The sequence below is a fragment of the Ochotona curzoniae genome, unplaced genomic scaffold (assembly GCF_017591425.1).
Source record: "Ochotona curzoniae isolate NIBS_2020 unplaced genomic scaffold, NIBS_Ocur_1.0 contig_46, whole genome shotgun sequence".
Taxonomy (NCBI): domain Eukaryota; kingdom Metazoa; phylum Chordata; class Mammalia; order Lagomorpha; family Ochotonidae; genus Ochotona; species Ochotona curzoniae.
In genome coordinates, this window is record NW_024466340.1 from 2,246,952 (window position 1) to 2,274,316 (window position 27,365).

A 27,365-nucleotide genomic window follows, 5' to 3' on the forward strand; every position below is an offset into this window, starting at 1 on the left:
CCTAACTGATTCTGTTTTATCAAGCTCTGGCTTTGGTAGACAGCTTCTTGTTGAGAGGTGTTATAAATATCCTAATAAAACACATGATTGATTCTCAGTGAGGATGCTTTTTGTGTTCTCATTAAGGGCTCTCGGTATGTGAGCATCTCTGGTTTTGATATATGTGGCAGCTGAATATCTGTTTTTTGTCCAAAGACCATTGTGAATTGTGTGACAAAAAGCATCTTCCTATGAGTTCTGAGTTACAGTCAGCACACAGCTAAGCTGTGGTTCACTTAAAGCAAGTATATGGAACTGTGAATTGTAATGTCTTAGCTTGATTTTTCTACTCTTTTCCTTAATCTAGAACGTTTCATTTTTAGATGTAGACGTAAAGTTTGATAATAGGAGGGAGTTCTAATGTTTAGGGTAACTGCTCTCAATGTAAAAATAAAATTGTTAAGTAGGTAGACAAAAAATTTATCTGCACTTTTTGATGGCTCCATATTATATACATATGTCTTACTCTTTAAATATGTGTAATTAGTATATGTCATAAAGAACATTTTAATAATTTATGTCACATTTTGATGAACTTTTTTGAATTATTTTTGGAAATTAAATGTAAATAAATGATTTCCTCTTACTCTCTGAAAATATTGTCCTATTTCCTCATGAAATTTTTGTATCTTCAAGACTTTTTACAGTTTGTTTCTTTGTGTTTATTTGACGAGGGAGACAGAGATGAAAGTTTTTCTGTCTAACCCTCAGATGTTCATTACAGCAGAGGCTGGGTTAAGACGTAGCCAGGAGCTAGAATCTCAGTTCAGATCTCCCTTGTAGGTAATAGGTAACAAGTACTCGAATCACCTGCTGAATCCAAGGGTGTTTTTCTAGCCGCATAGCCTGTCAGAGTTTTGATGTTCCAAGTGATGACTTCAGCTGCTATTTTAAATGCTAACCTCTCAAGTCCTTCTTCCTCTTTTTCTTCTTCTTCTTCTTTAACAACTTCTTTTTATTTTCTAAGTTACAGTTAACAAAATGCAACTTTTTTTGGATGATTTTTACATTGGTGATTAGGGTGCAAAGGGTCAAGGACTACAGGAAAGTGGGTGAAGCCATTATTTCTACCATCTCTCTCTCTTTCTCTCTCTCTCTCTCTCTCTCTCTCTTTCCTTCCTGTGTCTGGAGAAAGGGAGCAGATAAGGGGAGAAGTCGCATCCGTCCTCCAAACTTCCTCTCCACCCTGGGATAGGGGACAGCCACCTGACGCCATCCCAGGGTTCCCAATGTGGGACATGCTCCAGAGGTCATGCCCAAAAGGTTTTAACAGTTTTAAATTACTGCCAATCTCTTCTTCTTCTTACTCTTTTTGAGATTTATTTATTTATTTGAAAGAAAGCTGAGGTAGAACAGGCCAAATCCAAGTTGCAGAAGTCAACATCTGCTGCTTCCCCAATACATTAGTAAGAAGCTGACTCAGAAGTTACTGTGATACAACAACCAGGCAAACTGCGTGCTAGTTTAAACTACTGACACATTCATGTCTTTTTTTCCCCTTTTCTTTTTTTTCTCTTTTTTCTCTTTTTTCTTTTCTTTCTTCAGTATTTGAATACTAGACCATTCCATTGACTTTCCAATTTTTATTTCTAGATTTGGTTTCTTGTATTTGCTTTAGTCCTGTATTTTGGGAGCTATTATTAAGAACTAGCGTTGATATTGATATATCTGTTTCCCTACAAATCAAGTACATTATTGCAGTCTTACATTTCACCATTTTCTCACCTAGAAACCATCACATGCTTATCTTTGCTCATTCTTCAGATCTAGCTGATCCCTGTATTTTACAGTGACTTTCTCTGAAGGACCTATTCTAGCCTAGTCTAGCCTTCCTTCCCTCATTCTTTTACCATCATGTGTTTTTGCAGTGTTTGTCCCTGCTCTGGTTTCTTCCTGCTATCTGCTCCCATCAGGTTCCATTCTTGCTCAGAGATCAGCCACAATGGTCTGCTACCTATTGGCGCATTCCTGTTCTAACCACTTGTCTGTGTAGTTGTATCATCAAATATCAGTTTTAAAAATAAATCTAACTTTGTGAACAGATTATCCACTTTGCAAAATGTGTTTATATTGAAGAGGCTACCGCAAAATATCTATCAAAGAATTAATGTGACTAAATAGTCTCCTAGAAAATCCAAGTTGGAAAGTTTTGTGTAAAAGGTTTCTAGAGCTTGAGTTTTAAATAAACACCCTTGGAAGATATAGGTGATATGCATTGCAGTTGATGAAAACATTCCTGGAATGTTTTCAAGGAAACATTCATGTGCTTTATGGTGCTATGCGCTGGGGTTCAACACACACCTTTGGTTATATTATCTAGAACTTCATGCTTACACAACCTCTTATGTCATGAAGTTTTATTATTTCACGGTAGCAAGAGTGTTATCAGGTGATCTGCAGCAGGGTTACCAGACCCATCAGGGAGTGGTTCGCTCCTCACACTATTCAGTGGCCTCCTAGAATAGGGCAGCCATCCTGGTGTCCCACTAAACACCCCATTATGCCCCACAAATTCCTTTTACTACCCACCAGGGCATCGTTCAATGCAATGAAGTAGTAATTTAATGCCACCCTAGTGGCCTTGGAGAGTTACTGCTACACAGCAGAAGAGCTTCCATTTTTATCTAGGAATGATTTATATATTGGGAGGCACTGACTAGCGTGCTGTATAACTTGGTGGCACAGATTAAACCTTGGCATCATCTGGTGGGCTCTTACTGAGCCATTTCTCACACCTGTTCTTGCCAAGAACCATGTTATCATCTGAGAAGACTTGGTGTTCTTGTTCCATGGGTCCAGGTGTATGTGCATGTGTATATATGTGTGAGTGTATGTGTGTGTGTGAATGTTAGCTCATATCATAGCCCATTTATTTTTCTCTGAGTTTTAATGTGCATCTGTAAGATCCAAAGCTGTTGGGCCCAGCAACGTGGCCTAGCAGCTGAAGTCCTCGTGTTGAACACTCCGGGATCCCATATGGGCACCGGTTCTAATCCCAGCAGCCCCACTTCCCATCCAGCTCCCTACTTGTGGCCTGGGAAAGCAGTCGAGGAAGGCCCAAGGCTTTGGGATCCTGCACCCATGTGGGAGACCTGGAGAAAGTTCCTGGCTCCTGGCTTTGGACTGGCTCAGCACCGGCCGTTGCGCTCATTTGGGGAGTGAATCATTGGACTGAAGATCTTCCTCTCTGTCTCTCCTCCTAGCTATATATCTGACTTTGTAATAAAAATAAATAAATCTTAAAAAAAAGAAAGATCCAAAGCTGTCATTGGAAGCAGTGGCATACCAAGTTTCCAGTACATTTATCCTGCTAAATGTTCTTATGATTGACCCTTACCATTGTAGTTCACACTCCAGGGGGAGAGTTACATACATATTTATTTATTTCTAGTTTTCAACTCTACAAGCCGTTGGAAACATTCTGTATTTGAATACTGTAAAATAGAACTTGGAAATTTTCTGTTTGTTTTTTTTTTTTTTCCTGAAATGTGATCTCATGATTCTACTGTCTTGATCTGAAGATGCATTATGAATGCCTTAGCTGAAGCCCTCCCCAAATTGAATGATGTTAATCTTTTTTTTCCAATTAGTAATGTTATAACAGTTAGGAATGGGTTCATTTCTCTTTCTTGCTAAGTCTATTTCTTACCTGTTGAGATGTATGTGATTGACTCTTTTTTCCCGCAGAGTGGATTGCAGCTTTCTGTCATTTATATATGTATATATATATTTAAGATCCAGAACTCTTTAGTTGTAAAACGTATCTTAGAGGTCCTTTTTTGTTATGTTATAGTGGTATATAGTGATATTTATTTGTGTATTTTTTGACTTGGTTTTAACTGTAATTTTAGGCATAAACTTTTAAAACGTGCAACAGGACCCAATCGAACTCCCACGATATCTCAGCCAGGGTTCAATGCAGGACCATCATCATCTTCATCTTTACCACCTCCTGCTTCTTCAAAGCACAAAACAACGGAAAGACAGGAAAAAGGAGACAAATTGCAAAAGAGACCATTGATCCCATTTCACCACAGGCCCTCTGTGGCTGAAGAGTTATGCATGGAGCAGGATACAGCAGGACAGAAGCTAGGGTTGGCAGTAGACTCCTCCCTAGAGGTGTCCAGCAGTAGGAAGCAAATGGCCGTGCCTTCCAGAACTACGAGCAAGCAAATGAATCTGAATCCTGAGGATTCACCTCATTCCCCTATCTCCCCGTTGCCACCGACACTTAGCCCTCAGCCAAGAGGTCAGGAAACGGAGAGTTTGGACCCACCGTCTGTCCCTGTGAACTCAGCCCTCTATGGAAACGGTCTGGAACTGCAGCAGCTGTCTACTCTGGATGACAGAACTGTCCTCATAGGCCAAAGACTGCCTCTCATGGCAGAGGTCAGCGAGACAGCCTTGTATTGTGGGATCAGGCCCTCGAACCCAGAGTCATCAGAGAAGTGGTGGCATAGTTTTCGTCTCCCTTCCAGTGATGATGTTGAGTTCAGGCCTCCAGAGCTCCAGGGTGAGAGATGTGATGCCAAAATGGAGGTGAACTCAGAGAGTACTGCATTGCAAAGGTAAGGTGACTACCCCAGCACCCACCTGTCCTCCCTGCGAGGCATAGACTTGTGGGAACGAGGCCTCCTCCTGACCGTGCCTGTCATACTTTTAGACTCAAAATGAAAGCAGGGTTGCTTCCTCATTCCAGTTTACGCGCATAGAAACCAAATGCCTTGTCTGTCTGTTATGAGGTTTAGCACACATGGCATTATTTAAACACTCTGACATATAAAGTCTCATTGTGACGTTTGAATGTTTAGTATGTATTAGTGTGTTTTAGACCTTCTGTTAGTCAAAGAGTATAGCTTTAAGAAACATCACAGTTTGCTCTCAGTGGTTTAGTCTTATGCTGACTCCATGAGGAAGCTAGTTTGTCTGAATTCAGGCAGTTTGTTGTGATGTTTCTACTATTTATGTTTGTTTATATTTACTAATGTTTATGTTTATTAATATTTATACTGCTTTTGAGCCATTTGTTATCTATATCAATTTATTGAGTCCTCACTATAACTGTGTTGCTATGTGAATTCTGTACCTCAGGGACTTGGGTCATGCAGTTACTAAGAGCCACAGATGATCCTAGACAGGTGGTGCTGGGAAAGGGGAATCCTTGAAATCAGACACAAAATCATATATTCTTGACAGAGCCCATTCAGTTTTATATGTTCACAAATTTAATGTAAAGAAAATTTTTCTGTAAAACTTAGTTTCCCCCAACAGGTGCTTTAAATCATAAATGTTGCATTTCATTAAAAATATTGTTTTGCCTTGTTTCAGTTGTCACGTTTTTCCTTTCAGACTCTTAGCACAACCTAACAAACGGTTTAAAATCTGGCGAGAGAAGCAGCCTCAGATTCAGCCGCTCCACTTCCCCGACCCGCTGCCTCTCTCACAACAACCTGGAGATGGCCTGGGAGAAGCCAATGACCCCTACACCTTCGAGGATGGTGACATAAAGTACATTTTCACAGCAAATAAGAAATGCAAACAAGGGGCAGAGAAAGAGTCTTTGAAGAAAAATAAGGTACACTTAACACAGAGCTTCCTGCACAGTGTGGGTCTTTATTTTTGTCAGTACCATATTTGGGGAGATTTTGAAGCAGAGTGTTTGAGATAGTCTTGCCTGACTGCTCTGTCCCCATACTCATGCTCCTGGTACTATTGTATCCAACAGCGTATTGTTCCTTTTTATGTCATGGCTCACCTTTGTTTAAAAGTCAGCCGAACATAAAGGAAGCCTCATATTTTCCCAGGCTATAGCTTGTACAGTGCATGTTTCCTCTCATATGCTAATTCTTGTTGGCCTATGCTCCCGCTTATTTTTTAAAATATTGTTCCAAAAGATTCAAAAAGTGAAGGAAAAAATGTTGACTACAATGTATATGATTTATTGAGCGCCTATTATACTTACTGTATCGAGCGCTGTACCTCTGTATTCTCTGGATATCTGCACTACCCATAGATTGTCAGTATTATTTTACTTGTTCTGCTGTCATCGAAGTGAGTACTGGGTGTGTCTGCTGTCTTTGCCTTTAAATTTTGAAGTTCGAAACTATTGAGCCACTGAAAGAAATATTCCAGAAAATAAGAGGAAAAATTTTAAGGGACCTGTATAGCTTAGGGTAATGCTTTTTAGATTCCTTTGCAGACATTTGTCAATATCTGCAATTCAGCCACTACCATGTTATTAAAGGCAGCTTTGAACACCGTGGCCAGTCTTAATCAAATGCCGCCAGTACCGTTGAAGTGTCAAACACTGATTCTCTCAGCATACCCCACAGGATTGAGAGGAAAGAGGGGGAGTTCTTGGTTCCGTTGAATACCTGGAGAAAGAACGTACCTTTGATTCCCTTTGGTTGCATAGACCATGGTTTATCATACTTGTGCTCATAACAAGTTCCATTCTGCCCTCTAATTCTTTGTGTTCTCCCTCATATTCCACACTTTGGGTTGGTGTTCATGTGCTTTGTTTGGCTGAATTTATTATACAGTCAGAGGATGGATTTGGTACCAAGGATGTCACTACACCAGGTCATTCCACGCCGGTGCCTGATGGGAAAAATGCCATGTCTATTTTCAGTTCTGCTACTAAAACAGGTGTGTACAATGGTTATTTGCTCACTTGGATTGTTGCTAAAGTAAAATGCAAGGGAGATGCTTCTCTATTTAAAAATTATATTCTTACTGCCATAACAGTAATTTGACTTCATCTATAGTGTATTTTTCATAGTTTTTCAGTTTCTTTCAAAACAGATAGACATATTTGGAAATAATTGTCAAAATCTAACATGAAACCATAGGGAAAACATTCTCAGGCAGGTCTTGTTCACTGAGACCCGTGTCCCTCCCTTCCCCCGCCCCCCGCCCTCACCCAGTAAAGCTGTTTACTCTGGTTCTTTGCCTCCTTTCTTACAGATGTCCGGCAGGATAACGCTGCTGGCAGAGCTGGCTCCAGTAGCCTTACACAGGTGACTGATTTGGCACCTTCCCTTCATGACTTAGACAACATCTTTGATAATTCCGATGACGAGGAGCTTGGGGTGAGTCGTCCAGAGCCACACATCCGAACATTTTGCTCTTTCTGTTGGTGTCTGTGTTTCTTTCTAGTTTAGCCTGCTGACCTTGGGGACTTCAGGCTCTGAATGTGCTCTGTGTGCTTTGGAAAGTAGTCGCAAAGTTAGTGTCCTGACTCTTCTTGCGATCTTTTGGTTGACACGACTTCATTAGTGTTATTCCAGTTGTAAATATTAAAATCTTTCACATTTATTTTAATCCTTGTAAATATTATGAGGGCAATCAAAACATATAATCAATCCCCTTATTCACAATTTTAAAAATACTGCCATAAAAATTTTTGTTCTTTTAATAAGCCAGAATACTAGTCTACTATTTTTAAAGTTTGGAGCTGTTTCCTTTTTTGTTGTTTTAATTATTCTCATCTACTTGAAATGCAGGGCAACTTAGGGGAAGCAAGGTGGAAGCAGAGAGATATCTTCCATCTGTTGGTTTATTTCCCAAATGCCTTGCTAGTGCCAGGAGCCTAGAACTCCCTGGGAGAGTCCCCACTGCCTCCCAAGCAGCAACACCAGGAACTCCAGCAGAACTGAAGGACTTAAAACTAAGCTGATAGGGGATGCTGACACCCCAAGTAGCAGCCTATCTGGCTGTACCACAGTGCCTGCTCCTGTACTTTGAGAAATATGCAAGTACAGTCCTTGCTTTTGAGTGTCATGGTATTGTGGTGGGAAAGCAGAATTTGTACACACAGAATTTAAATCATGTGAGGTGTCGTGTGATTAGTGTGCCAGGTAGAACTAAAATTATTGGAAGATGGCCTGAATATTCTAGCTAAGTGCTTGTCTTCCTGGAGGAGCTTGAGAGGTATAAGATAGAGCACTCAGGTGTTTTCCGTCAGTCGGCCTCCCCATCCGTTCATCTACACGAATTGTGAATCACATGGTATTCAATTCCTTTGTGCCAGGTACTGAGGCTAATCAAAAAAGTTACAAATGGGATGAAATCACCACTCTTCTACCACTTGAGGTGCTAACATACTTATAAGTAAAATGGCAGTACTTACTGCTGTGGACCCAGAGATGGGCCAGAATCTAAAGAGGCCAGACATTCAAGTGCAAAGAAGTAGTGTGTAAGACGTGAGGATTAAGTAAGGATCATATTATAAAGCTAGTCTGACTTTCAATAAAATCTGTCCAACTAGTGGGTATTATATACTATTCCAATTATAGGTGCTTAGATAATGATGTGATTATATTGGCCTGAAAAACTGAATTTGACTTGAAATGTGGAAAAATTGGGGTCAGTTAGTGGGAGGGAGAGACATTGGGGTGTGTGTGTGTGTGTAATTGATTAAGCGCTGTAAGGCTCCTTAGTTGGTGCTGTGGAGTAGTATAGGTTCCAGCTTGGTCATTCCATGCCTCACTGCTCAGTTGAGGACGGGCTGCACGCTTACATCCTGGCTTTTATCAGTCACCTGTCTTGACCCCCTCCTGGGCTGCCCCTCAAACACCCCAGCGAGACCTTATAAGCACCAAGAATGAACTAGATTGGGGATAATGAAAAACCTTTGCTCTGTTTAGTGATGTGATGGTATGTAGAAAGAGATTGAGTTAGAAAATGTTTTATTGGACTTCAAAGTATATTACTACTGTGTTTCTCCCAGTGCTGCGGAATGTGCCCTGAACTGATAGAACTGTGTTTGATTAGTCTAGTACACAGAAGGGTCCTGTTTGATAACTTTTGTTGGATTAGAACACCAGGGCTTGAGTTTTGCCAGCACCTGGTAGGACACAGCAGTGTAAAAAAAAACTCCAGTTAGAAAAAAATGACACTTTTAAATTGATTTCCTCTCTGAAGCTGAGTACTGGTTGGCATTAGTTAATTGTCAGGGATGGGCCAACTGCTTTGACTGTGGTAGTAGGAATGCAAAGTATGAAAAGAAAAGGAATCACAAATCAAAGAAATGGAAATGGGAAAGGAAGAATGGCGTGGTAGTTGTGGCTACCATGCATACTGGTCCTTGTGTAGACCCTGGACCATTGGGTTTGTTCCCTAATAAGTTTTGGATTGGTATTAGACTTAAGAAATGAGCAATTTTTTGGAATATGTTTTTAGTACTGTTAATATACAAAGGAAGGTTGGGCATCTTTAAATCAGATTTTAGTTTCTGTGAAGCATGTATTTTTGCTTTACTCAGATTTCTAATCTAGCATTTAATCACATGGGCAGTTTACCTTAGACTCTGTTATAAATTCATCTTTCCAGTAATTGGAATTAGAAGACAGTTGGCCAAATTTTAATCTCACCTGTTTCTACCTCTGTTATATTAATGAGTAGAAATCTACTTCTTGAAAGCTTTTTATTTGTAAGAATCCTTTTTTCCCTTTTTTTAACTTTATTTTGTTCGTCATTAATTATTCTGTAAGTTACACTTGCTTAGTAAGGTACTTGGTTTGTGTTGAATAACAGACCAGACTATCTGAATGTTTCAATAATTTTGTGAAATACTGTTTTTGCATGTTTGTGAAGCTGAACACTAACTGTTGAAGTAGGCAGAGCAAATGCGTGACTTGTTGTGGCAAGAAACAATAATGCAGGGCTTTGAAGGCTTTCCCCGTCCCCAGCTGCCTGTTTGCAGACAGGAGGGAAACCAGAGCAGTTGGTTGGCCATTAACTGCTAAAAACTCCACCTTAATGGAGTCATCATGTCTTTGAAAATACTTTTCTAATGATCTGGGAAGGAACATTTGCTTAGGCTCTGCCAGCTTAATTTTGTTTCCACAAAAGATCTGAGAAAGATAGACACATTGAGGCTTCTCTTGGTAAACTGATAAGCATCATCTTTGTTCCAGTATCTTCTGGATACTGGTTTTCCTAAAGTCTACTTTGTAAACACTTTCCTTTTAAAGTATCAGTAGAGATGCATTTAGCGGGGTTCGAGAGTACTGCTCAGTTTGCATGCAGATATGTCGCTTGGTTTTATTGAGCAGAGTCTCTTCTTAGGCTGTGTCACCTGCACTGCGTTCATCTAAAATGCCTGCGGTTGGGACAGAAGACCGACCTCTGGGGAAGGATGGAAGAGCTGCTGTTCCTTACCCACCAAGTAAGTGAAGGAAATCGACGCTGCCCGCACTTACATCTAATGTTCTTGTGTCAATTGGTGCTTTGTCCTGAAGTCTTCATTCTTTGTCTCCCTGGTGACAAAATATAGAACAAATTGAGGGGAAAAACCGCCATGTCATAGGGATGAGTCTAAACATGAGTCTAAACATTTATTGATTTTTTTTTTCTTTGAAAGGCAGATTTTATAGAGAGAAAAGGGGTCTTCCATGTGCTGGTTTACTCCCTAAATGGCCGCAAAGGCTGGAGCTGAAACTGGGAGCCAGGAGCCTCTTCTCGGTCTCCCACATGGGTACAGAGACCCAAGAACTTGGACCATCTTCTCCCTTTCCAACATAAGTAGGAAGCTGGGTTGGAAGTGGATTATCTAGGACTAGAACTAACACCCATATGGGATGCAAACGCTGCAAGGTGGAAGATTCGCTTGTTGAACCAACCTAGCCTGCCTTGTTTAATGAGTATTTGTTTTCTGTGGTTTTTCTTTAGATTCATACTAAAGATTTTGTGTTCCTTTTAAAATAAGCTAGATTTATTATGTGTGCTGACAAAAAGAGGCAAACCCTTAAAAAAACAAAAACTCCTTTTTTTTTTTTTCCTTTGCCATGAGTAAAACTGTATTATTCTAGAAGAGGGCAGAAAGGTTGGGTAGCTGCGGTGAGTATGCTGAAGCAGAAACAGGATTCCTTGGCAAATCATTCTTGAATACCTTCTCATTAACTTCAGCTGGTAATGAGAACAAATTGAGGGGAAAAACCACCATGTCATAGGGATGAGTCAAAAAGTTTTATGAACCCATAAATGTAGTGCTGATTTACTCAAATGTGGAAGTGGGAAGTATACAGAGATTGGATTTTGACAGCTTTAGTGGATCCATAGCTTTGTAAAATATGCAAAGCTTTCTCAAGCATGACGTGGATGAAAATGAATAATGATAGCCAGCCAGTTGCTGTAGTTTTTCTAATTAAACATTTTTTTTATTACTCTGCACTGCAGAATTTTACAAACATGGAACTTCACAGATTAGTAGAAAAAAATAGTAAAATAGATACCAATGGAGAAGGTCCGATGAGTGATGTTGCATCCTCTGTTTTCATTTAGTTAATCCATTGTGCTCATTGATAGGAAATGAGACTAGTGGTGTGAAATGTCACCATGTCTGATAACTTCTACAATGTTGTTTACTGGAAATACCTGGCTTGTTTGTGTCGTGCTAGTAAGGTGCACTGTGTTATTTACTGTGTATTTTCTCCTTGTTGCCTTTTAAAAAAATGATAATTTTTTTGAAAGGAAGAGAGAAAACAGTGTGCAAGTGAGTTCATTCAGCAGATGCTTGCAGCTGCAAGGGCTGAGGCTGTGCTGCACTAGGAGCCAGGAACTTGTCCAGCTTTGCCTTTGGAGGCGCTAGGAGCTGAATTGTGTTCAGCCATCACCTGCTGCCTTCCGCAGTGCCAGTCCCTAAGCTGTAGTCAGAAGTTGGATCCGAGATGTGAGCCTGTCTACTCCAGTGTGGCATGCAGGCATCCCAGATGGCATGTGACTTGCTAGCGCAAATGACCACCCCTCCTTTTTATTTAAAAAGAAGCTATTCAGTATTCAGTGATAAAATGTACATTGTAGAAATTAATACATTTGAAATAAAGCACAGGAAGTCAGTGCCAGAGGAGCCTGCTGGCCTCATGGGCCTGAGCTGTTGCAGCACATCCTGAAGGAGAAGGACGGAGGAACATGCTAAGTGCAGCGAGCAGGATGGCGTGGCTCCAGCCCATTCTCCAACTCTCGTCTACCCATTGCAGTGATTCTCTGAGAAGGAAATTACTTCTTCTGTTTTGGCAGACCCAGTGCTTCTTTGGGCCTCCAGCTTCACTTTGCCTTACCCACTTTGAGTCTAATTCCCCTTGATCAATTCAAAATTTCTTTAAAGTCAGTTCTTTTCAGAAATTCCCTGTGACTTAACAGCAGTTCTGTGCAGTGAAACCAAATTTAGGAGTGTGGGCCGATTTGTTGCTGATTTCATCACTTAATGTCCAGATGATGTGGCAAAATGTTTATTTCCCTGTGCATGCCATCTCATCATGACTTAGATACTATTCCCATTTGCAGTTGAGGCTGAAAGTCTTCCCTAAGAATTTTTGCTAAAAGGACTAGTGCTTAGTGCCTGCGTCACAGTATCCGCCCTTCTGCATTCATTACTTGGTTCTGTTTACACTATAGCACAGGACAAAACAGGGGACAATTTTTTAGCATTAATTTTTGATAGGAGCCAGAAGTCAGATCTATTTGCCCAATTTAATGCTAAAGTTGCTAGAAAGAATGATTGTGTAAGAAGTGGGAACATTAAATGATGTTCTGAATTGTGGATTGTGAACTTGTGGCTCCAAACTCAATCATTTGCTGAACAGCGTACCCCCTGGTGGCCAAATTATATATATCCTTCAGCTTTTTAAGGCTTAGTGCCTTAATGAACCATTATTAGAGATCGTGAATACCTAAGGTATATGATAACTTTTAGTAAAAGGATCAGGCATAACTGTTCTTAGTACTTACTAAAATATTTGCATTTCCTTATTTTTCCTTCATTTTCAGTAAAAAGCCTTTTGTTAGCTATGAAGTTTTACTTTATGTCAGTCTGTAAAGAGTTTGAAACTCTTTCCGCAACAGTACTGAGTAATCCTGTGATAAATAGGCCACTATTATGGTTCTAAACAACTTTCATTTTCCCTAATATTTCATCTATACTTAGAATCAGGGAAAGAACTTTTAATAATGGGGTTATTGCATGTATTGTTTCCAGTTTTCACCTGATTCATCATCATATACTTCATAATTTTGTGGAGAAAATGTATGTTATGTTGACTCTTCACTTACTGTGAAGCCAATTTATGAAGCATTAAGAGAATTGTGGTAAAATTCCTGGAAAGGATGATACTTCCCTTGTTAATATTCTGTTGTGTAGTCACTGTGGCCATTCACTTAGCATTGCTTTTGGTGCCAAATTAGGTCCCTGGCTATGAACTAGGATGTTTTGGAAGTCTTGACTTTTAAAAGATTTTGTGGTTTTCTTTAGCAGTTGCAGACTTGCAAAGGATGTTTCCCACTCCTCCATCTCTGGAACAGCATCCTGCATTCTCTCCTGTGATGAATTATAAAGATGGGATCAGCTCCGAGACAGTAACAGCATTAGGCATGATGGAGAGCCCAATGGTCAGTATTGCTTCAACACAACTGACAGAATTTAAAATGGAAGTGGAAGATGGTCTAGGCAGTCCCAAGCCAGAGGAAATAAAGGTAACTAGCTGTCAGTAGATTATCTTTCCTAAGGCCCAATGGCTTTCAGGTTAATTCTTATTGGTTTTATCCATGTGCCATATTATAGCTACATGTACTTTAAGGATCCTTTCATTTGGAGCATGAGGTATATCATTTGTTATATTGGTTGTATTGTCTTTTAATTAACTTAAATAGTTGATATTATCATTTTTCTATTGCTAAGAGAAATACTGAGTAGCAGTCATTTTGTCTGCTGTCTCATTGTAGTTCCTGTGTAATTATGTGTCCTGCATAGCTGATGACCATCAGTACTAACCCAGTTTTGTTACCACAGGATTTTTCTTATGTGCACAAAGTTCCACAATTTCAACCTTTTGTGGGGTCCTCCATGTTTGCTCCACTGAAGATGTTGCCGAGCCATTGCCTCCTACCTCTGAAGATACCTGATGCCTGTCTGTTTCGGCCTTCGTGGGCGATTCCTCCTAAAATTGAACAACTGCCCATGCCCCCTACAGCCACTTTCATTAGAGATGGCTACAAGTATGTTTCAGTTACTTTCTCTATTTGATAGCATTTTTATCCTTAATCAGGAACCTAATTGTTAAAAATTAGACATTAGCATATCATTTGAAGCTTTTTAAATTCACTATCCATACTTTTGCGTACATTATTTTAAATTGAAAATAGAAATTTCTAACCCCCCCCCCACAATTGGGGAAAATTGAGGTCATTTGTATAGAGCACCATTATTTTCATGCTAAATTGATGTCTGTCGTAACATCAATAGATTAGATGAGGTTAGTAATGTTCTTTTGCTAGTAGTGGTAAAAAAAATTAATTTTAAGTGAGTTTTCAAAAAAAAGTTGCTTGAGAGGCAGAAAGATACAGAGTAAGGGTTTCTCACTACTTACTCATGTGCTCCTCAAATGCCTGCAACAGCTAGGGCTGGGACAGACTGAAGTGAGGAGCCAGGAGCTCAGACCAGGTCTGCCTTATGGCTAGCATCGATCCCAGGGATGTAGCTGAGATCTCATTTGTTGTGTGCAAGGGCATTGCATTAGCAGGAAGCTGGAATGCAGCATGGGACTAGAACTCAAGCTGAAACATACCAGTGTAGAATTACAAGCGTTCTGAAAAGTGCTTACTTGCTCTACCGAATGTCTGTCCCTGAAGTTATGGTTTAAAATGGAATGTTAACCTAGATCATTTCTGTCACTGACTCCATGCCACGTGAGAAAGTGGCCACAGAATACTGACAGAGTGTACAGCATGGAAAAGTGTAGATGAAATGGGCTGAGTAAGCACAAAAGGACTTGGCACTGCGGTTGCTCTTTGGCATCATGGGGGCAGTAAACATGAGGGGATTCATTGCCCCATGGGGAGGGACGTTTGCCATTCAGTTGTAGAGTGTTGTCAAGCAGGAGTAATATTGTTAGCGTGATCAGAACTTCCTGGTTTTGAGTGAGTGGAACTCTGGATATGTAAATTTAATAAAAATGCTGATAGGTGATACAAAGGTAAGATAAACTGAAGAAACTGAGAAGAGATCTGTGGTCCAGACCCAGTCTGTGAGCCACATGTTTGCAACCTAATATAAAACCATCTTGCTGAAATCAACTTCACTGTCATCATCAGTCATCATGCTTGTATATTTTGTGTTAGAATGAAGAACTGTAACAGGCAAGACCTTACACAGTAAGCTACAGTCACAGAATTACAAGACTTAAGTTGCTGCTTTCTTAAATTCTGTGTGTTCATTTTACCCGAGTCTTACACTCACAAGACTTTTCAAATGCTTTAACCACTAATGGCTGTGGGAACAACAGCTCCCCAGCAGTGTGAAAGAGAATGCCCAGAACCATCTAGGTTTCCTGACTTGTCTAGTAATGCTAGAGATCCACTTGAGCTCTAGCTTACTTAACTAGATACCAGGACACAAAGCTAGAGAACAGCTTGGCACACGGGGGTGAAATTGGCAGTCAACAGTTGTAAGATCAGGAAACCATCTGATGTGTTCACAGGTTCCTGTGGAAGGTCGCATGTAAGTCTTGGTATTTGCTGGTTCAAGTACAGTAGATGGTTATTTAGATTTAGCACATCTGCCATCGTAAAGATCCTCCGTATCCACCTCACTTACAGTGATGAAGGAGGTGTTTTATCTGTGCTGTCCAGAATGGTTGGCACTAGCCTCATGTTGTCATTTTGGATCACCTGAAATGTGGATGATGAGACCAAGACTGAAGCTTTCGTTTCACTTAAGCTTAGTGCATGGGCCTGATGGCTACTGGATTGGACCATATACTTGTAGATTCCTTCTGGTCCTGCTGATGTGGTCTTCAGTCTCCATTCCTCTGCATTTTTGTCATATTTGCCACACCTGCAGTCACTTGTGTGATATCTGCTCTTTTTACTTATGAGCTAACTTCTTTTTTGTCAGTGTTGATTATCCAGCTTGTAGCGTGGATACTTAGGTCATTTATCTAGAGAGCAATTTAATTCTTTAGGTTTTCAGATAATAGTCATATTTCTCTGATTTCAACTGCATAAGAATTTTAGGATTTTCTTTGGCAGGTAAATGTATATGGAGTTCAATTAAAGTAAAGGTCATAATTACACACATAATTATTTTGTATAATTATTTTCTCTGAAAAACTAGTGATTGTGAATCAGGCTTTCTGGTTCACTTTTTATATATATTCAGAGATAACACCATGACTTACATTTGACATTTCTTTATAGTATCTAGTTTGGATCTTTAAGACATTTTTACTTAACAATCACAAGAAATCATTTGAGTAAGCATTTTGAAAAAGTAATTGAATGAACATATAATTAATTGAAGGGTCATCACATCTTTTTTTCTTGATACTTGCTAGGTGGCAAGAATGGGCTCATACATTGTTTGATATGTATAAAAATGTATTTCAAGAAAAGGTTTGATAAGAATAGAATGGCAGCATGTTACACATACTGTTTTTTGTCTTCTATGGTGATGTTTTCTATTTGATCCCCCCAAAAAGACTTTAGTTGGGAGAAAATGTGTAATATAACACAGCTGGTCCCAGGAAGTAAAAATAATTGTGTAATACAGAATGCAGAACGTAGTGAATAGTAAAAGTAAACTAGAGGTGTGTGCTGCCCCACGACATCTGCTGGGACATGTGCCTTTCTCTGTCACTGCTTGCTGAGCCCTAAGGCATTGTAGCAGCATATGTAGCATTCCTATTAATCACAGTATGGTATTGAGTTACCTAAAATTGAATTCCCCTGAGTCACTTATTAGTGTAAAAATGTAACCTTAGATGATGCTGCAGTTTTGAAAAACTTTATACTGTTCACTTGGAATGCAGAGTCAGAGATTATCCCCCACCTGCTAATCCATTCCCCTATGTGGATGACAGCTACTTGGACAGTCAGTGTTACTCCCACCCATGCTCCTCCCTTGCTTCTACCAGGTTCCACACCAGTTTAAGGCTGCAATCAGAAGTGGAGCTGGGACCTGAACCTCGATGCTCTGACATGGAATACAGGTGTCCCAAGTGATGTCTTAACCCCCATGCCAAGTGCTTACCTCTAGGCTACAATTTGAAAATTAGAAAAAAAGATGTTAAATTTTTACATGTACTTGATTATAACTATTCCAAGAGCATAGTTAGATTATAGCCTCAGAGAGCAAGTGAAGCAACAGACTTTCAATTTTAAAAAAATGATAAAAGTGTAATTGCAAATTAGATGGAAATTTTATCCTGTGGTCCTACAGTTAATTTAGCATCCGAACTCGTGTGCTGAAGCTCCATTTAGCAGTTACAACTTCTCAGAATTAAATTGACCAAAGCCAACGTCATGTTTTCTCACACAAATTGTATGACATTGTCAAAAGTTTCAGATGGGAATTGATTAAAAGTGGAATGAGTAGAAGGAAAGTATATGTTTACATATTTATCATTTCTTGCTTCTTGTTTCTGCACACACTGTGCTGACTGCTCTGAATCTTTTCTTAAAGGACAAATTGCATTTACCAAGTGATCACACCTATGGTACAGGAATGTGTATTGTGGAGTTGACGTGACCATGTGTAGACTTGGCTTCCACAATGCACACTTCCGCTCTCACATCTTCCCTTCTGTCTGTTGCAGTAATGTGCCTAGTGTTGGAAGCCAAGCCGATCCAGACTCTCTGAACACACCACAGATGAGCACGCCGGTGACGCTGAGCAGCGTTGCTCCACCCAGCAGCAGTGGGGCAGGAGTCCTTCCATCTCCAGCAACCCCTCGCTTCTCTGTCCCTACCCCACGTACCCCCAGGACCCCAAGAACTCCCAGAGGTGGGGGTACTGCCAGTGGTCAGGGATCTGTGAAGTATGACAGCACCGATCAGGGGTCACCAGCCTCTACACCGTCTACAACACGGCCCCTCAACTCTGTGGAGCCTGCCACCATGCAGCCAATTCCTGAAGCCCACAGTCTGTATGTCACCCTGATCCTGTCTGATTCTGTCATGAATATCTTTAAAGACAGAAACTTTGACAGCTGTTGCATCTGTGCCTGCAACATGAACATCAAAGGGGCAGATGTCGGCCTTTACATCCCTGACTCCTCCAACGAGGACCAGTACCGCTGTACCTGCGGCTTCAGTGCCATCATGAACCGCAAACTTGCCTACAATTCAGGACTCTTCCTGGAAGATGAGCTGGATATTTTTGGGAAGAACTCTGATATTGGTCAGGCTGCAGAGAGGCGCTTAATGATGTGTCAGGGCATCTTTCTTCCTCAGGTGGAGGGAGCCAGAAAACCCCCGGAGCCACCCAATAGCCTTCTCCTCCTCCTCCAGGATCAACACACACAACCTTTTGCTTCTCTTAGTTTCTTGGACTACATTTCTTCTAACAATCGCCAAACTCTTCCCTGTGTAAGCTGGAGTTACGACCGGGTGCAAGCAGATAACAATGATTACTGGACAGAATGCTTTAACGCATTGGAGCAGGGCCGGCAATACGTGGATAATCCCACTGGTGGAAAAGTGGACGAAGCTCTTGTGAGAAGTGCCACTGTGCACTCTTGGCCTCATAGCAATGGTAGGTGGCCTGGAACAGAAACCGACTTCAAAGGGTCTTGGTGTGATGCTAATGTGAAATCTTTCTTGACTTTGCTATATAACCAAAATTTTAAGTTTCATTTTTAAGTGCTGCCTTCCTTCAATGCTACATGTAAGATCTGGGGAAATGTTTTTGGTTGTGGTGCCTTTGAAGAAGAGTTATTATTTTATGACAGTTTTCTCCTGTGTTAATTTGTAAATATGGAAATATGCAACTCATTTAGAGTATACAAACTGTGGATCTGCACCCCATTACATGTGTAACTCCAGCCTTTCGTCAAGATGTTTCCATGATACCACTTCCACAAAAGCGGCTGCTCACTTACGAAAGTATTTTCTCTCTGCTATGGCTTACCATCTCTTAGATCAGTTAGCACATTTACTTAAGGTTAATGGGGCATGTTGCTCGCTCTTCTGTTATTAAATGTTCCAGTTGACACGTTTTTGGAATTGGGACTCTGAGAGCATCAGACACCTTGCTGTGTTCTCTGCTTGTTCATTTACTGTCTAAACTGTGATGCATCCTCGGGGAAATGGTGGCTGAAGGAGGCAACCTGCTGCTGTGAGCTCTGCATTCTGTTCTGGAAAAATGGATGTCAATCAGATGATTACATCAGTAGGCGCATTATTACAAATTAGTATAAGGGATGATGATAGGTGGGTTGGGTCTCCAGGTCTGGAGATTAGGGAAGATTTAAGCAGTAGTGACAGTTGCTCTGAGATCTCAGGGATGAGTATTCATCAACTGAGTGACAAGAAAAAGGAGCTGCTCTTGTGCCCCAGATGTAAAACAGTGCAAGTGTGAAGGCCCAGAGTTCCATGGACTGGGGCTCTCAAGGGGTTGAAACCAGCTTGATCACAAAGAACTTTTGAGACATATTGGGGGTTGGGTCTTTATCTAAAGAATGGTAACGTCACTGAAGAGTTTTAATAGGAGACCAGTATGTTATAACTGGGTTAACTAAGGAAAAAACATAGTAAGTCTGCTTCTAATGCGGTGTGGGTTAGAATGTGACATAAATGGACTTAGGAAGCGTAGGTAGCTACTGAGGTAGTTCGAATAAGAGATAATAGCTTGTAAAGAGGGTGGAGAAGTGGTGGAAGCATTCAAGAGATGCTCAGAAAGTGTTACTGCCAGGTTGGTAACTTTGTGCAAGAATTTGAAATGGTGGTCAGAGAAGGTATGCTAGGGGAACACTGGGGCTGGGAAGAATATTAGAAATTGTGTCGCAAGTTACAGAAATCTCAAGAGCTCAAGGCAGTGGGATTCTTGGACAGGTGACGAGGAAAGGGAGAAAACAGAATGAGCAGAAAGCTGGGCCAGAGCTGAGCTGCATTCTGATGGGACCAGGAAGAGGAGTAGGGGCTCATTGACAAGAAGAGAGGGAAGAGGCTGAGGGGAATCCAGCATGAAGCAGCGTTTGATGAAATCGGGAAGAGTCAGTGAGTGTGAAAGTGCCGCTGAGCCATTTCAGAGAAGTTTAAGATAGAGTTTTTGAGCTCAGAGAGAGCTGTTTGTGTATAGCAGTGTCAGAAGAGTCCTGAGTGCAAAGGGGGTTGCGTAAAGCATAGATCCTGCCTCTGAATAGTTCAGTCTGGCAAGGGGTGTGTGGGGATGGCGCAGAGAAGGGAGTATTGTATGTTGTTCTTCTAAATGTGGTCTGAAATCTGAAAAAAGGTCAGAGATGGGAGTCAGTGGAGTAGGGAATGACAGGTGTTTTCTGTGGAGACCAAGGAAAAAGGGCTTCTTGGAGGTAGAAGCTCTTCAAACAATATTATAAGGTTATCCTTCGTTTTTCTACCTGCTCAAGCACAATACTTTTTTTAAAAAAAAACAAATTAGGCTCTTCATTATTGTCTGCTGAATCCCCCTCCTTTTTTGTTTCACTTTTGTGTATTTGTTTTTAATATCGATAAATGAAGGAGCGTGGGTAGTACCGATACGCTTCTGGTTTTACTGAAAAACAGAAACAGAACAGCACTGTACATACGTATATTAGTTTCCTAGGACTGTTGTGTCAAATTATCAGTTAGTGTCTTAAGACAGCGGTTCACTCCCGCTGCAGAAGCCAGAGTCCACGGGGCTGGGGTCAGCAGGGCTGGATCCTGTGCTGCTTCTGTGTTTCCATGTGCCATTGCATGTATGTGTGTGTTTGTATATTTGTATTTTGAGAATGTTTTTGTAAGCTTTTAAAGGCTGCTTTTCTATCCTTTCTTCCAATCATATCATCAAATCATTACTATTTATGAATCAAAATAATGCAATAATTACGGAACTTTCAGAATTTTTTTTTTATTAAAAAGCTTGGAAATTATTTGCATGATGTTAAATGTGAGACCTAACTTTTTCCCCTTCAAAGCAGTTCTTCAATTAAACTTTTATCTCTAGTAGCGCATTTCTGATTTTTTAAAAATAATTATTTGCTTATTTATTTTTAAGGCAAAATTACACCCAGAGAGAGAGATAATATTTGCTAATTTCTTCCCCAAATGGCCATAACAACTGGGGCTGGGTCACTGACCCAAACACCTGAGTCAGCTTCCACTGCTTTCCCAGTGGAAACTGGGACTCTAACCCAGTACTCCTGAGGTATCAGCCTTGCAGGTGGTAGCTTAAACCACCATGGCACAATGCTGGCTCCACATTCCCCTTTTTTAATGATGAACCATCAATTGTTTTCTCTAGTTTAGAAAAATATCTTTCATTTTGATTACTAAGTTGAGTGTCTTATTCCAGCTACTAGTGGGCTTTGTCATGACCTATCATTGAGGTCCATCATGATGGCAGGAGCAGGACAGTGCTGACCCTTCTATCCTTTTTGTTCTCATTTCCCTTCCAGTGCTGGACATCAGCATGCTGTCCTCCCAAGATGTGGTTCGGATGCTGTTGTCCCTGCAGCCCTTTCTCCAAGACGCCATCCAAAAGAAGCGTACGGGCAGGACCTGGGAAAACATCCAGCACGTGCAGGGACCACTCACCTGGCAGCAGTTCCACAAGATGGCAGGACGTGGGACCTACGGTAGTGTCTCTGGCCAGCTTAAGTTCTTTCCAATTTGTGTACCCTGCAGGCACAGGCAGCTTAGCCTGTGTACTAGGTCCTCAGATCCTCCACACCTTCATTGCAATTTCCTCTGAGTGGCCTTCTAGGTTTGTCTGCTGTGTGGTTGGACTCATGATGCTTGTCATAAAGAAAATGACATAACTTGAAATTATTTTCGTCTGTCCTCTTTTCCTTGAACATCTGTAAGTTCTGACTCATTATTCTCCAGGGACCATTTAATTAGATGATTTAAAAATACTTTTAAGCAAGGGCCCAGCAGCGTGGCCTAGCGGCTAAAGTCCTCGCCTTGAACATGCCTGGGATCCCATATGGGCGCTGGTTCTAGTCCCAGCAGCTCCACTTCCCATCCAGCTCCCTGCTTGTGGCCTGGGAAAGCAATTGAGGATGGCCCAAAGCTTTGGGACACTGCACCCATGTGGGAGACCTGGAAGAAGTTCCTGGATCCTGGCTTCGGACCGGCACAGCATTGGCCGTTGCACTCACTTGGGGAGTGAATCATTGGACGAAAGATCTTCCTCTCTGTATATCTGACTTTCCAATAAACAAATAAATCTTTTTTTTTTTAAAGATTTATTTTTATTATTTTTTCATTGGAAAGGCGGATATACAGAGAGGAGAGACAGAGAGGAAGATCTTCCGTCCGATGATTCACTCCCCAAGTGAGCGCAACGGGCCGATACTACTATGCCGATCCGAAGCCAGGAGCCTCTTCCGGATCTCCCACGCGGGTGCAGGTTCCCAAAGCTTTGGGCCGTCCTCGACTGCTTTCCCAGGCCACAGGCAGGGAGCTGGAAGGGAAGCGGGGCTGCTGGGATTAGAACTGGCGCCCATATGGGATCCCGGGCGTGCAAGGCGAGGACTTTAGCCACTTGCGCCACCGCGCCGGGCCCAACAAATAAATCTTTTAAAAAAATACTTTTAAGCATGTTTTGTCAACATGCAGTGATATATCAGATGCCAGAATTAAAACCAACATCAGTAATTTCTAAGCTTCCCACAATGTGGGAAACAAACTCTTAAGTAGCCTGCTAACTATGGTCTTGTTTTAGGTTCAGAAGAATCTCCTGAGCCATTGCCCATCCCCACACTGCTGGTGGGCTATGACAAGGACTTCCTCACCATCTCACCGTTCTCCTTGCCATTTTGGGAGAGGCTGTTGTTGGACCCATATGCGGGCCATCGTGATGTTGCCTATATTGTGGTGTGTCCAGAAAATGAGGCCTTGCTCGAAGGAGCCAAAACTTTCTTCAGGGACTTGAGTGCTGTATATGAGGTAAGAAATCATGACACAAGTTCTTGGTTGGTCTAGTTATGACTCAGTTTGAAAGAATAAGCACATCTCAAAATGTGCCAACAGTTGGAAGAAGAGGGAATTCTTCAGTTGTACTCAAGAATTTAAAAGTATTATTCACCGGCAGGATGTGCTGGCTGTGGGGAAGATGAGTTTACAGAAAGATAGCACACTCACTCTGCATGATAATTTTCTTCTTGGGCTGGGGGATGAGGTGGTTAGGTTGAAACTTCCAAAACAACAGTAAATATTTAGCATCAGAATAATTAACAATCATGTTCCTGTTAAGTTTTAACATTATATTCATTTTAATAGTTTAATTTTGATGTAATAGCCATAACAATATAAAAGCTGGGTCATTTACCCATAGTATATAAATTTCTCTCTCTCTCTCTCTCTTTTTAAGATTTATTTGAAGGCAAAGTTATAGAGAGAAGGAGAAACAGAGAGAGAAAGAAAGAAAATGGTGTCTTTTGTCCACTGATTCATTCCCCAAGTAGCCACAATGGCTGGGCCAGGGCAAAGCCAGAAGCTTTTTCCTGGTGTCCCACACTGGTGCAGGGGCCCACACATCTGGCCCATTCTGCACTGCTTTCCCAGGTATGTTAGCAGGGAGTTGGAGTGGAAGTAGAGAAGCCAGGACTATAATTGATGTCTATATGGGATCCAGCTGGTAGCTTGACTGGCTATGTTGTAGTGCTGCCCGCCCGCCCGCCCCCTTTTACTTTTGAAAAGTTAGACTCTCTCTCATGCCCGTCTTTGAAGAGTGGGTGCAACATTTCTTTTGCTAAAGTGCATACACACTAAATTCTTTGTACTTTCAACTTCTAATGTTTTTATTTGGCATAATGAAGTGAAACTAATGTTTCTAGAGTATTTCGAACTGTGACAAGCAAATATAAGCATCACAAAAGTGTTTTTAAATAAGATGCCAAGCTGAATTTAAAAATATTTTCAAGCGAATGACTCACTATCTATAAATGTATATGTAAACACTGAATAGTAAATTTATGAGTTGCTACGCACTCAAGAAGAGGTGTGACGTGTTATGTGATGACATTCATTAAGCCACACGTGGAAACTCTTGGACGCAGCTATGTTTGAGCAGGGATTGCTGCGTGGGTGCTTATTGTTCTGTTAACTCACCATTAATATAACCCAAAGTTTCTCCTGGCAGCTGGAAAACTCTGCCATTCTCTTGAATGAGGCCTTCAACGGAAGTCTGAGAACACAAAAGAATTAATTCATCAGATATTTTTAGGAGCTGTAGGCCCCTTTTTTTTTTTCTCAGTTAACCATATAAGGGTTGCTCATTTGACAGTAATTCTTATGTCTGCTTAAGAGGAGTGCACACTTGAGGTTATTTTGGGGCCTGGTTAAGACTTTGCTTCTAGCAAGGAATGAAAGTCCTGCTGGTGACAGAGTTGGTTGTTGGGGTATGTTTCTTTTCTGCCATAAGCACCCATTTCATGTCCTTGAGATGCATAGCAGACTCTTACTGTCCTAAAGCAACCATTACCTTTTAACAAGTGACAAGCATGCTCACTGTGTCAGAGGCCTCTGGCTTTGGGTGTTCTTCAAACATCTGCAATGGTACACAGGTAGCTCATAAGATTTTATTGTGATCTTATGGGAAAACATTATGTGTGAGGATTAATAAGTGATTTTCCTGGACATATGTCTAATTCAGCTTTAGTAGACAGGACCCTGGTTATTGTTGTTTAGTTGCCCATTAGCAAGCAGACAATACTCAGTAAGACTCTTCTTGTGTAGGAGAAATTAGCTTGGGTGAAGAGGCGCTTTTTTTTTTCGGGGGCCGAGTTCAGGTTTGGAAGTGACAGGTAAGTACTTCTAGTGCATTGCGATTATCAGAAAGGTCAGTTGGAACCTGCATTTGATCGCATGTGATAGCCCCAAAAGGAAATAGTACAAGCTCCCTTGCTGGCCGTGAGCACTGACCAGTGGCTCCTGCTGGAAGTGATGCACTCGTTTGGTTTGTGCAGATGTGCAGACTCGGGCAGCACAAGCCCATCTGCAGAGTGCTGCGTGACGGGATCATGCGTGTGGGGAAGACCGTGGCACCGCAGCTCAACAATGAGCTTGTGAGCGAGTGGTTTAACCAGCCGTGGAGCAGTGAGGAGAGCGACAATCATTCCAGACTCAAGCTCTACGCGCAAGTTTGCCGCCATCACCTAGGTAAATGACACTTGACCTGATTGAGTAGAATTTGAAGAACAGAATAGCTAATCTACCCCTTCCCTCGTGGATATGACATTTTACTGATTTCTCTTGTCACTGGTAGTGTTTGCTAACGTCTCATTACTGTTAGGTACTTTTTTTTCTTTTGGTGTAGTAAAAAGACCAATTTTTGTGTAGCTATGTGTTCTTTAAAACCTTTTTGAAGCTATCTAAAGGAGTCATATATCATTTACTCCACTTTTTGAAAAGTTAGCAGCATGACTTGGTATTTACTGCTTAATCTTAACCTGTGTTCTCAAGAGAATGTTAGAAGCATATAAAGCTATGTACACATGAAGAGAGATTTAATCAAAATGGCCATGGGGTGCATGGTCTGTCACTCGTCAGGAAATCTGTGTGTAAGGAGAGCATCACAAGTCATCAGTAGTTTCTGTCTTTTTAAATAGGCTGCTCTGTATGCAGCCAGTTGTCCACACACATTTTTATGTTTGCAGGATATGTAAGCATATGTTCATGTGTGGAGATAGTATTTGGGATACCATAAATTTTGTAGCTTAAAAGTACGACTTTCTTTATAAAGTGACTCCAAAATTTCTGCTTTGGCCTCCTGCAATTGCAGGCATCACTGACATTACCTCTGTCTGTGTCATCTTTCAGCACCTTACTTAGCCACTCTGCAGCTTGACAGCAGCCTGCTGACACCACCCAGGTATCAGAACCCACCAGCAGCAGCACAGGGACAGACTGCGCCTGGGAATGCTGGGCCTTTGGCTTCAAGTTCAGGATCAGCTGCTCCCCCTGCTGGCAGTGCATTTAATCCCACCTCCAACAGTAGCAACCCTGCAGCAAGTAGTTCTGCATCTGGGTCCTCTGGACCACCCGTCTCATCATCTACCTGTGTTCCGGGTATTAACCAAATCAGCACTACCTCCTCTTCAGGATTCAGTGGTAGTGTTGGAGGACAGAACCCCAACGCTGGGGGCAGTTCCACGGATAGAACCCCAGGGAACGTTGGCTGTGGTGGAGACACTGAGCCTGGGCAAAGCTCTTCTCAGCCCTCCCAGGACGGACAAGAAAGGTGCGTTCAGACGGGTGCCTGGCTTGGGCCTCCTTTATACTCTTTCAGTGAACATCCCTACCCCGTTCGACTTCCTGAAGCTCAGAAATCTAGCACAGTGCTCTATTTCTGTTCTCCCAAATAAAAAAATAGCAACTGTCAATCTATTCCTCTATTAAGAAGTTTGAGACTTATGATTAATTATAATTAGTAAGCATTATTATTAGGGTTATTGACTTACAACTGTTTTTGAAAAGAGTTATCTCATTTTAGAGGGTAGTACAGGTTGAATATCCTCTAGTTGAAATAAGTGGGACCAGGTGGAGATTTTCAGATTTTAAAATATTTGTATTGACTACTGGAAATCTGAAATGTAAAATGCAGGATGCTCTAAAACTGATAACTCTGTAAAGTCCAGTTTCTGTGCTAGAGCTGCTCAACCTGCATTGTCATTTTTCCGTCTGCTCTCACTGCATACTGTCTTGATTTGCGTTCATTTTGAAGATGTGATACATAATATGTTTACATCTAATCTGTAATCATTGTCTAGGGAATAAATGTGCTCCTAGTTGCATGTATTCTGTGTAATGGATGTTTATTCTGGCCGCCTAACAAGTCATTCTCTATTCAGCGTTACGGAGAGGGAGCGAATAGGCATCCCCACAGAGCCTGACTCGGCAGACAGCCACGCCTACCCTCCCGCTGTCGTCATTTACATGGTGGACCCGTTCACCTACACCGCAGAGGAGGATGCCACTCCCGGAAACTTCTGGGTGTTGAGCTTGATGCGCTGCTATGCAGAAATGCTGGATAATTTACCTAAGCATATGAGAAATTCTTTCATTCTCCAGGTGACTACAAGTTTATCCTTTACTTTTATTGGCATTGTTTTATTGAACATAGATTCAAGTGCATGATTTTTATTAAATTGAAAGTATAGAAAAATACAAAAGAAGAATCTTCTGCAGCCCTGTGTTCTAGTTTCTACCATCGTCACATTCACGTTCTGCTACATTTACAGGCTTGAGGTCATATATATTTAACATAATTCTAAATTTTTTCTACTGAATGAGTTTCCATGCTTCTTTCGTTTTTTCTTTTTTTTTAAGATTTACTTATTTTTTTTATTGTAAACTCAGATATACAGAGAGGAGGAGAGACAAAGAGG

General features: G+C 41.2%; 1 protein-coding gene across 3 annotated transcripts in view; it reads left to right on the forward strand.

Moving 5' to 3' along the window:
* MED13L (mediator complex subunit 13L) overlaps window positions 1-27,365 on the forward strand; it is a 210,022-nt gene that overhangs the window by 163,195 nt on the left and 19,462 nt on the right. For 2 of the 3 annotated variants that reach the window (XM_040986937.1, XM_040986938.1), the window contains exons 10-22: window positions 3,891-4,607; window positions 5,389-5,614; window positions 6,582-6,687; window positions 7,006-7,130; window positions 10,111-10,210; window positions 13,292-13,512; window positions 13,829-14,034; window positions 17,631-18,568; window positions 21,429-21,608; window positions 22,700-22,923; window positions 24,945-25,137; window positions 25,798-26,218; window positions 26,829-27,048. In XM_040986937.1, the coding sequence (XP_040842871.1) occupies window positions 3,891-4,607; window positions 5,389-5,614; window positions 6,582-6,687; window positions 7,006-7,130; window positions 10,111-10,210; window positions 13,292-13,512; window positions 13,829-14,034; window positions 17,631-18,568; window positions 21,429-21,608; window positions 22,700-22,923; window positions 24,945-25,137; window positions 25,798-26,218; window positions 26,829-27,048 (3,877 nt within the window). The remainder of the gene's footprint in view (window positions 1-3,890; window positions 4,608-5,388; window positions 5,615-6,581; window positions 6,688-7,005; window positions 7,131-10,110; window positions 10,211-13,291; window positions 13,513-13,828; window positions 14,035-17,630; window positions 18,569-21,428; window positions 21,609-22,699; window positions 22,924-24,944; window positions 25,138-25,797; window positions 26,219-26,828; window positions 27,049-27,365) is intronic. The other variant, XM_040986939.1, reaches the window with a different exon arrangement.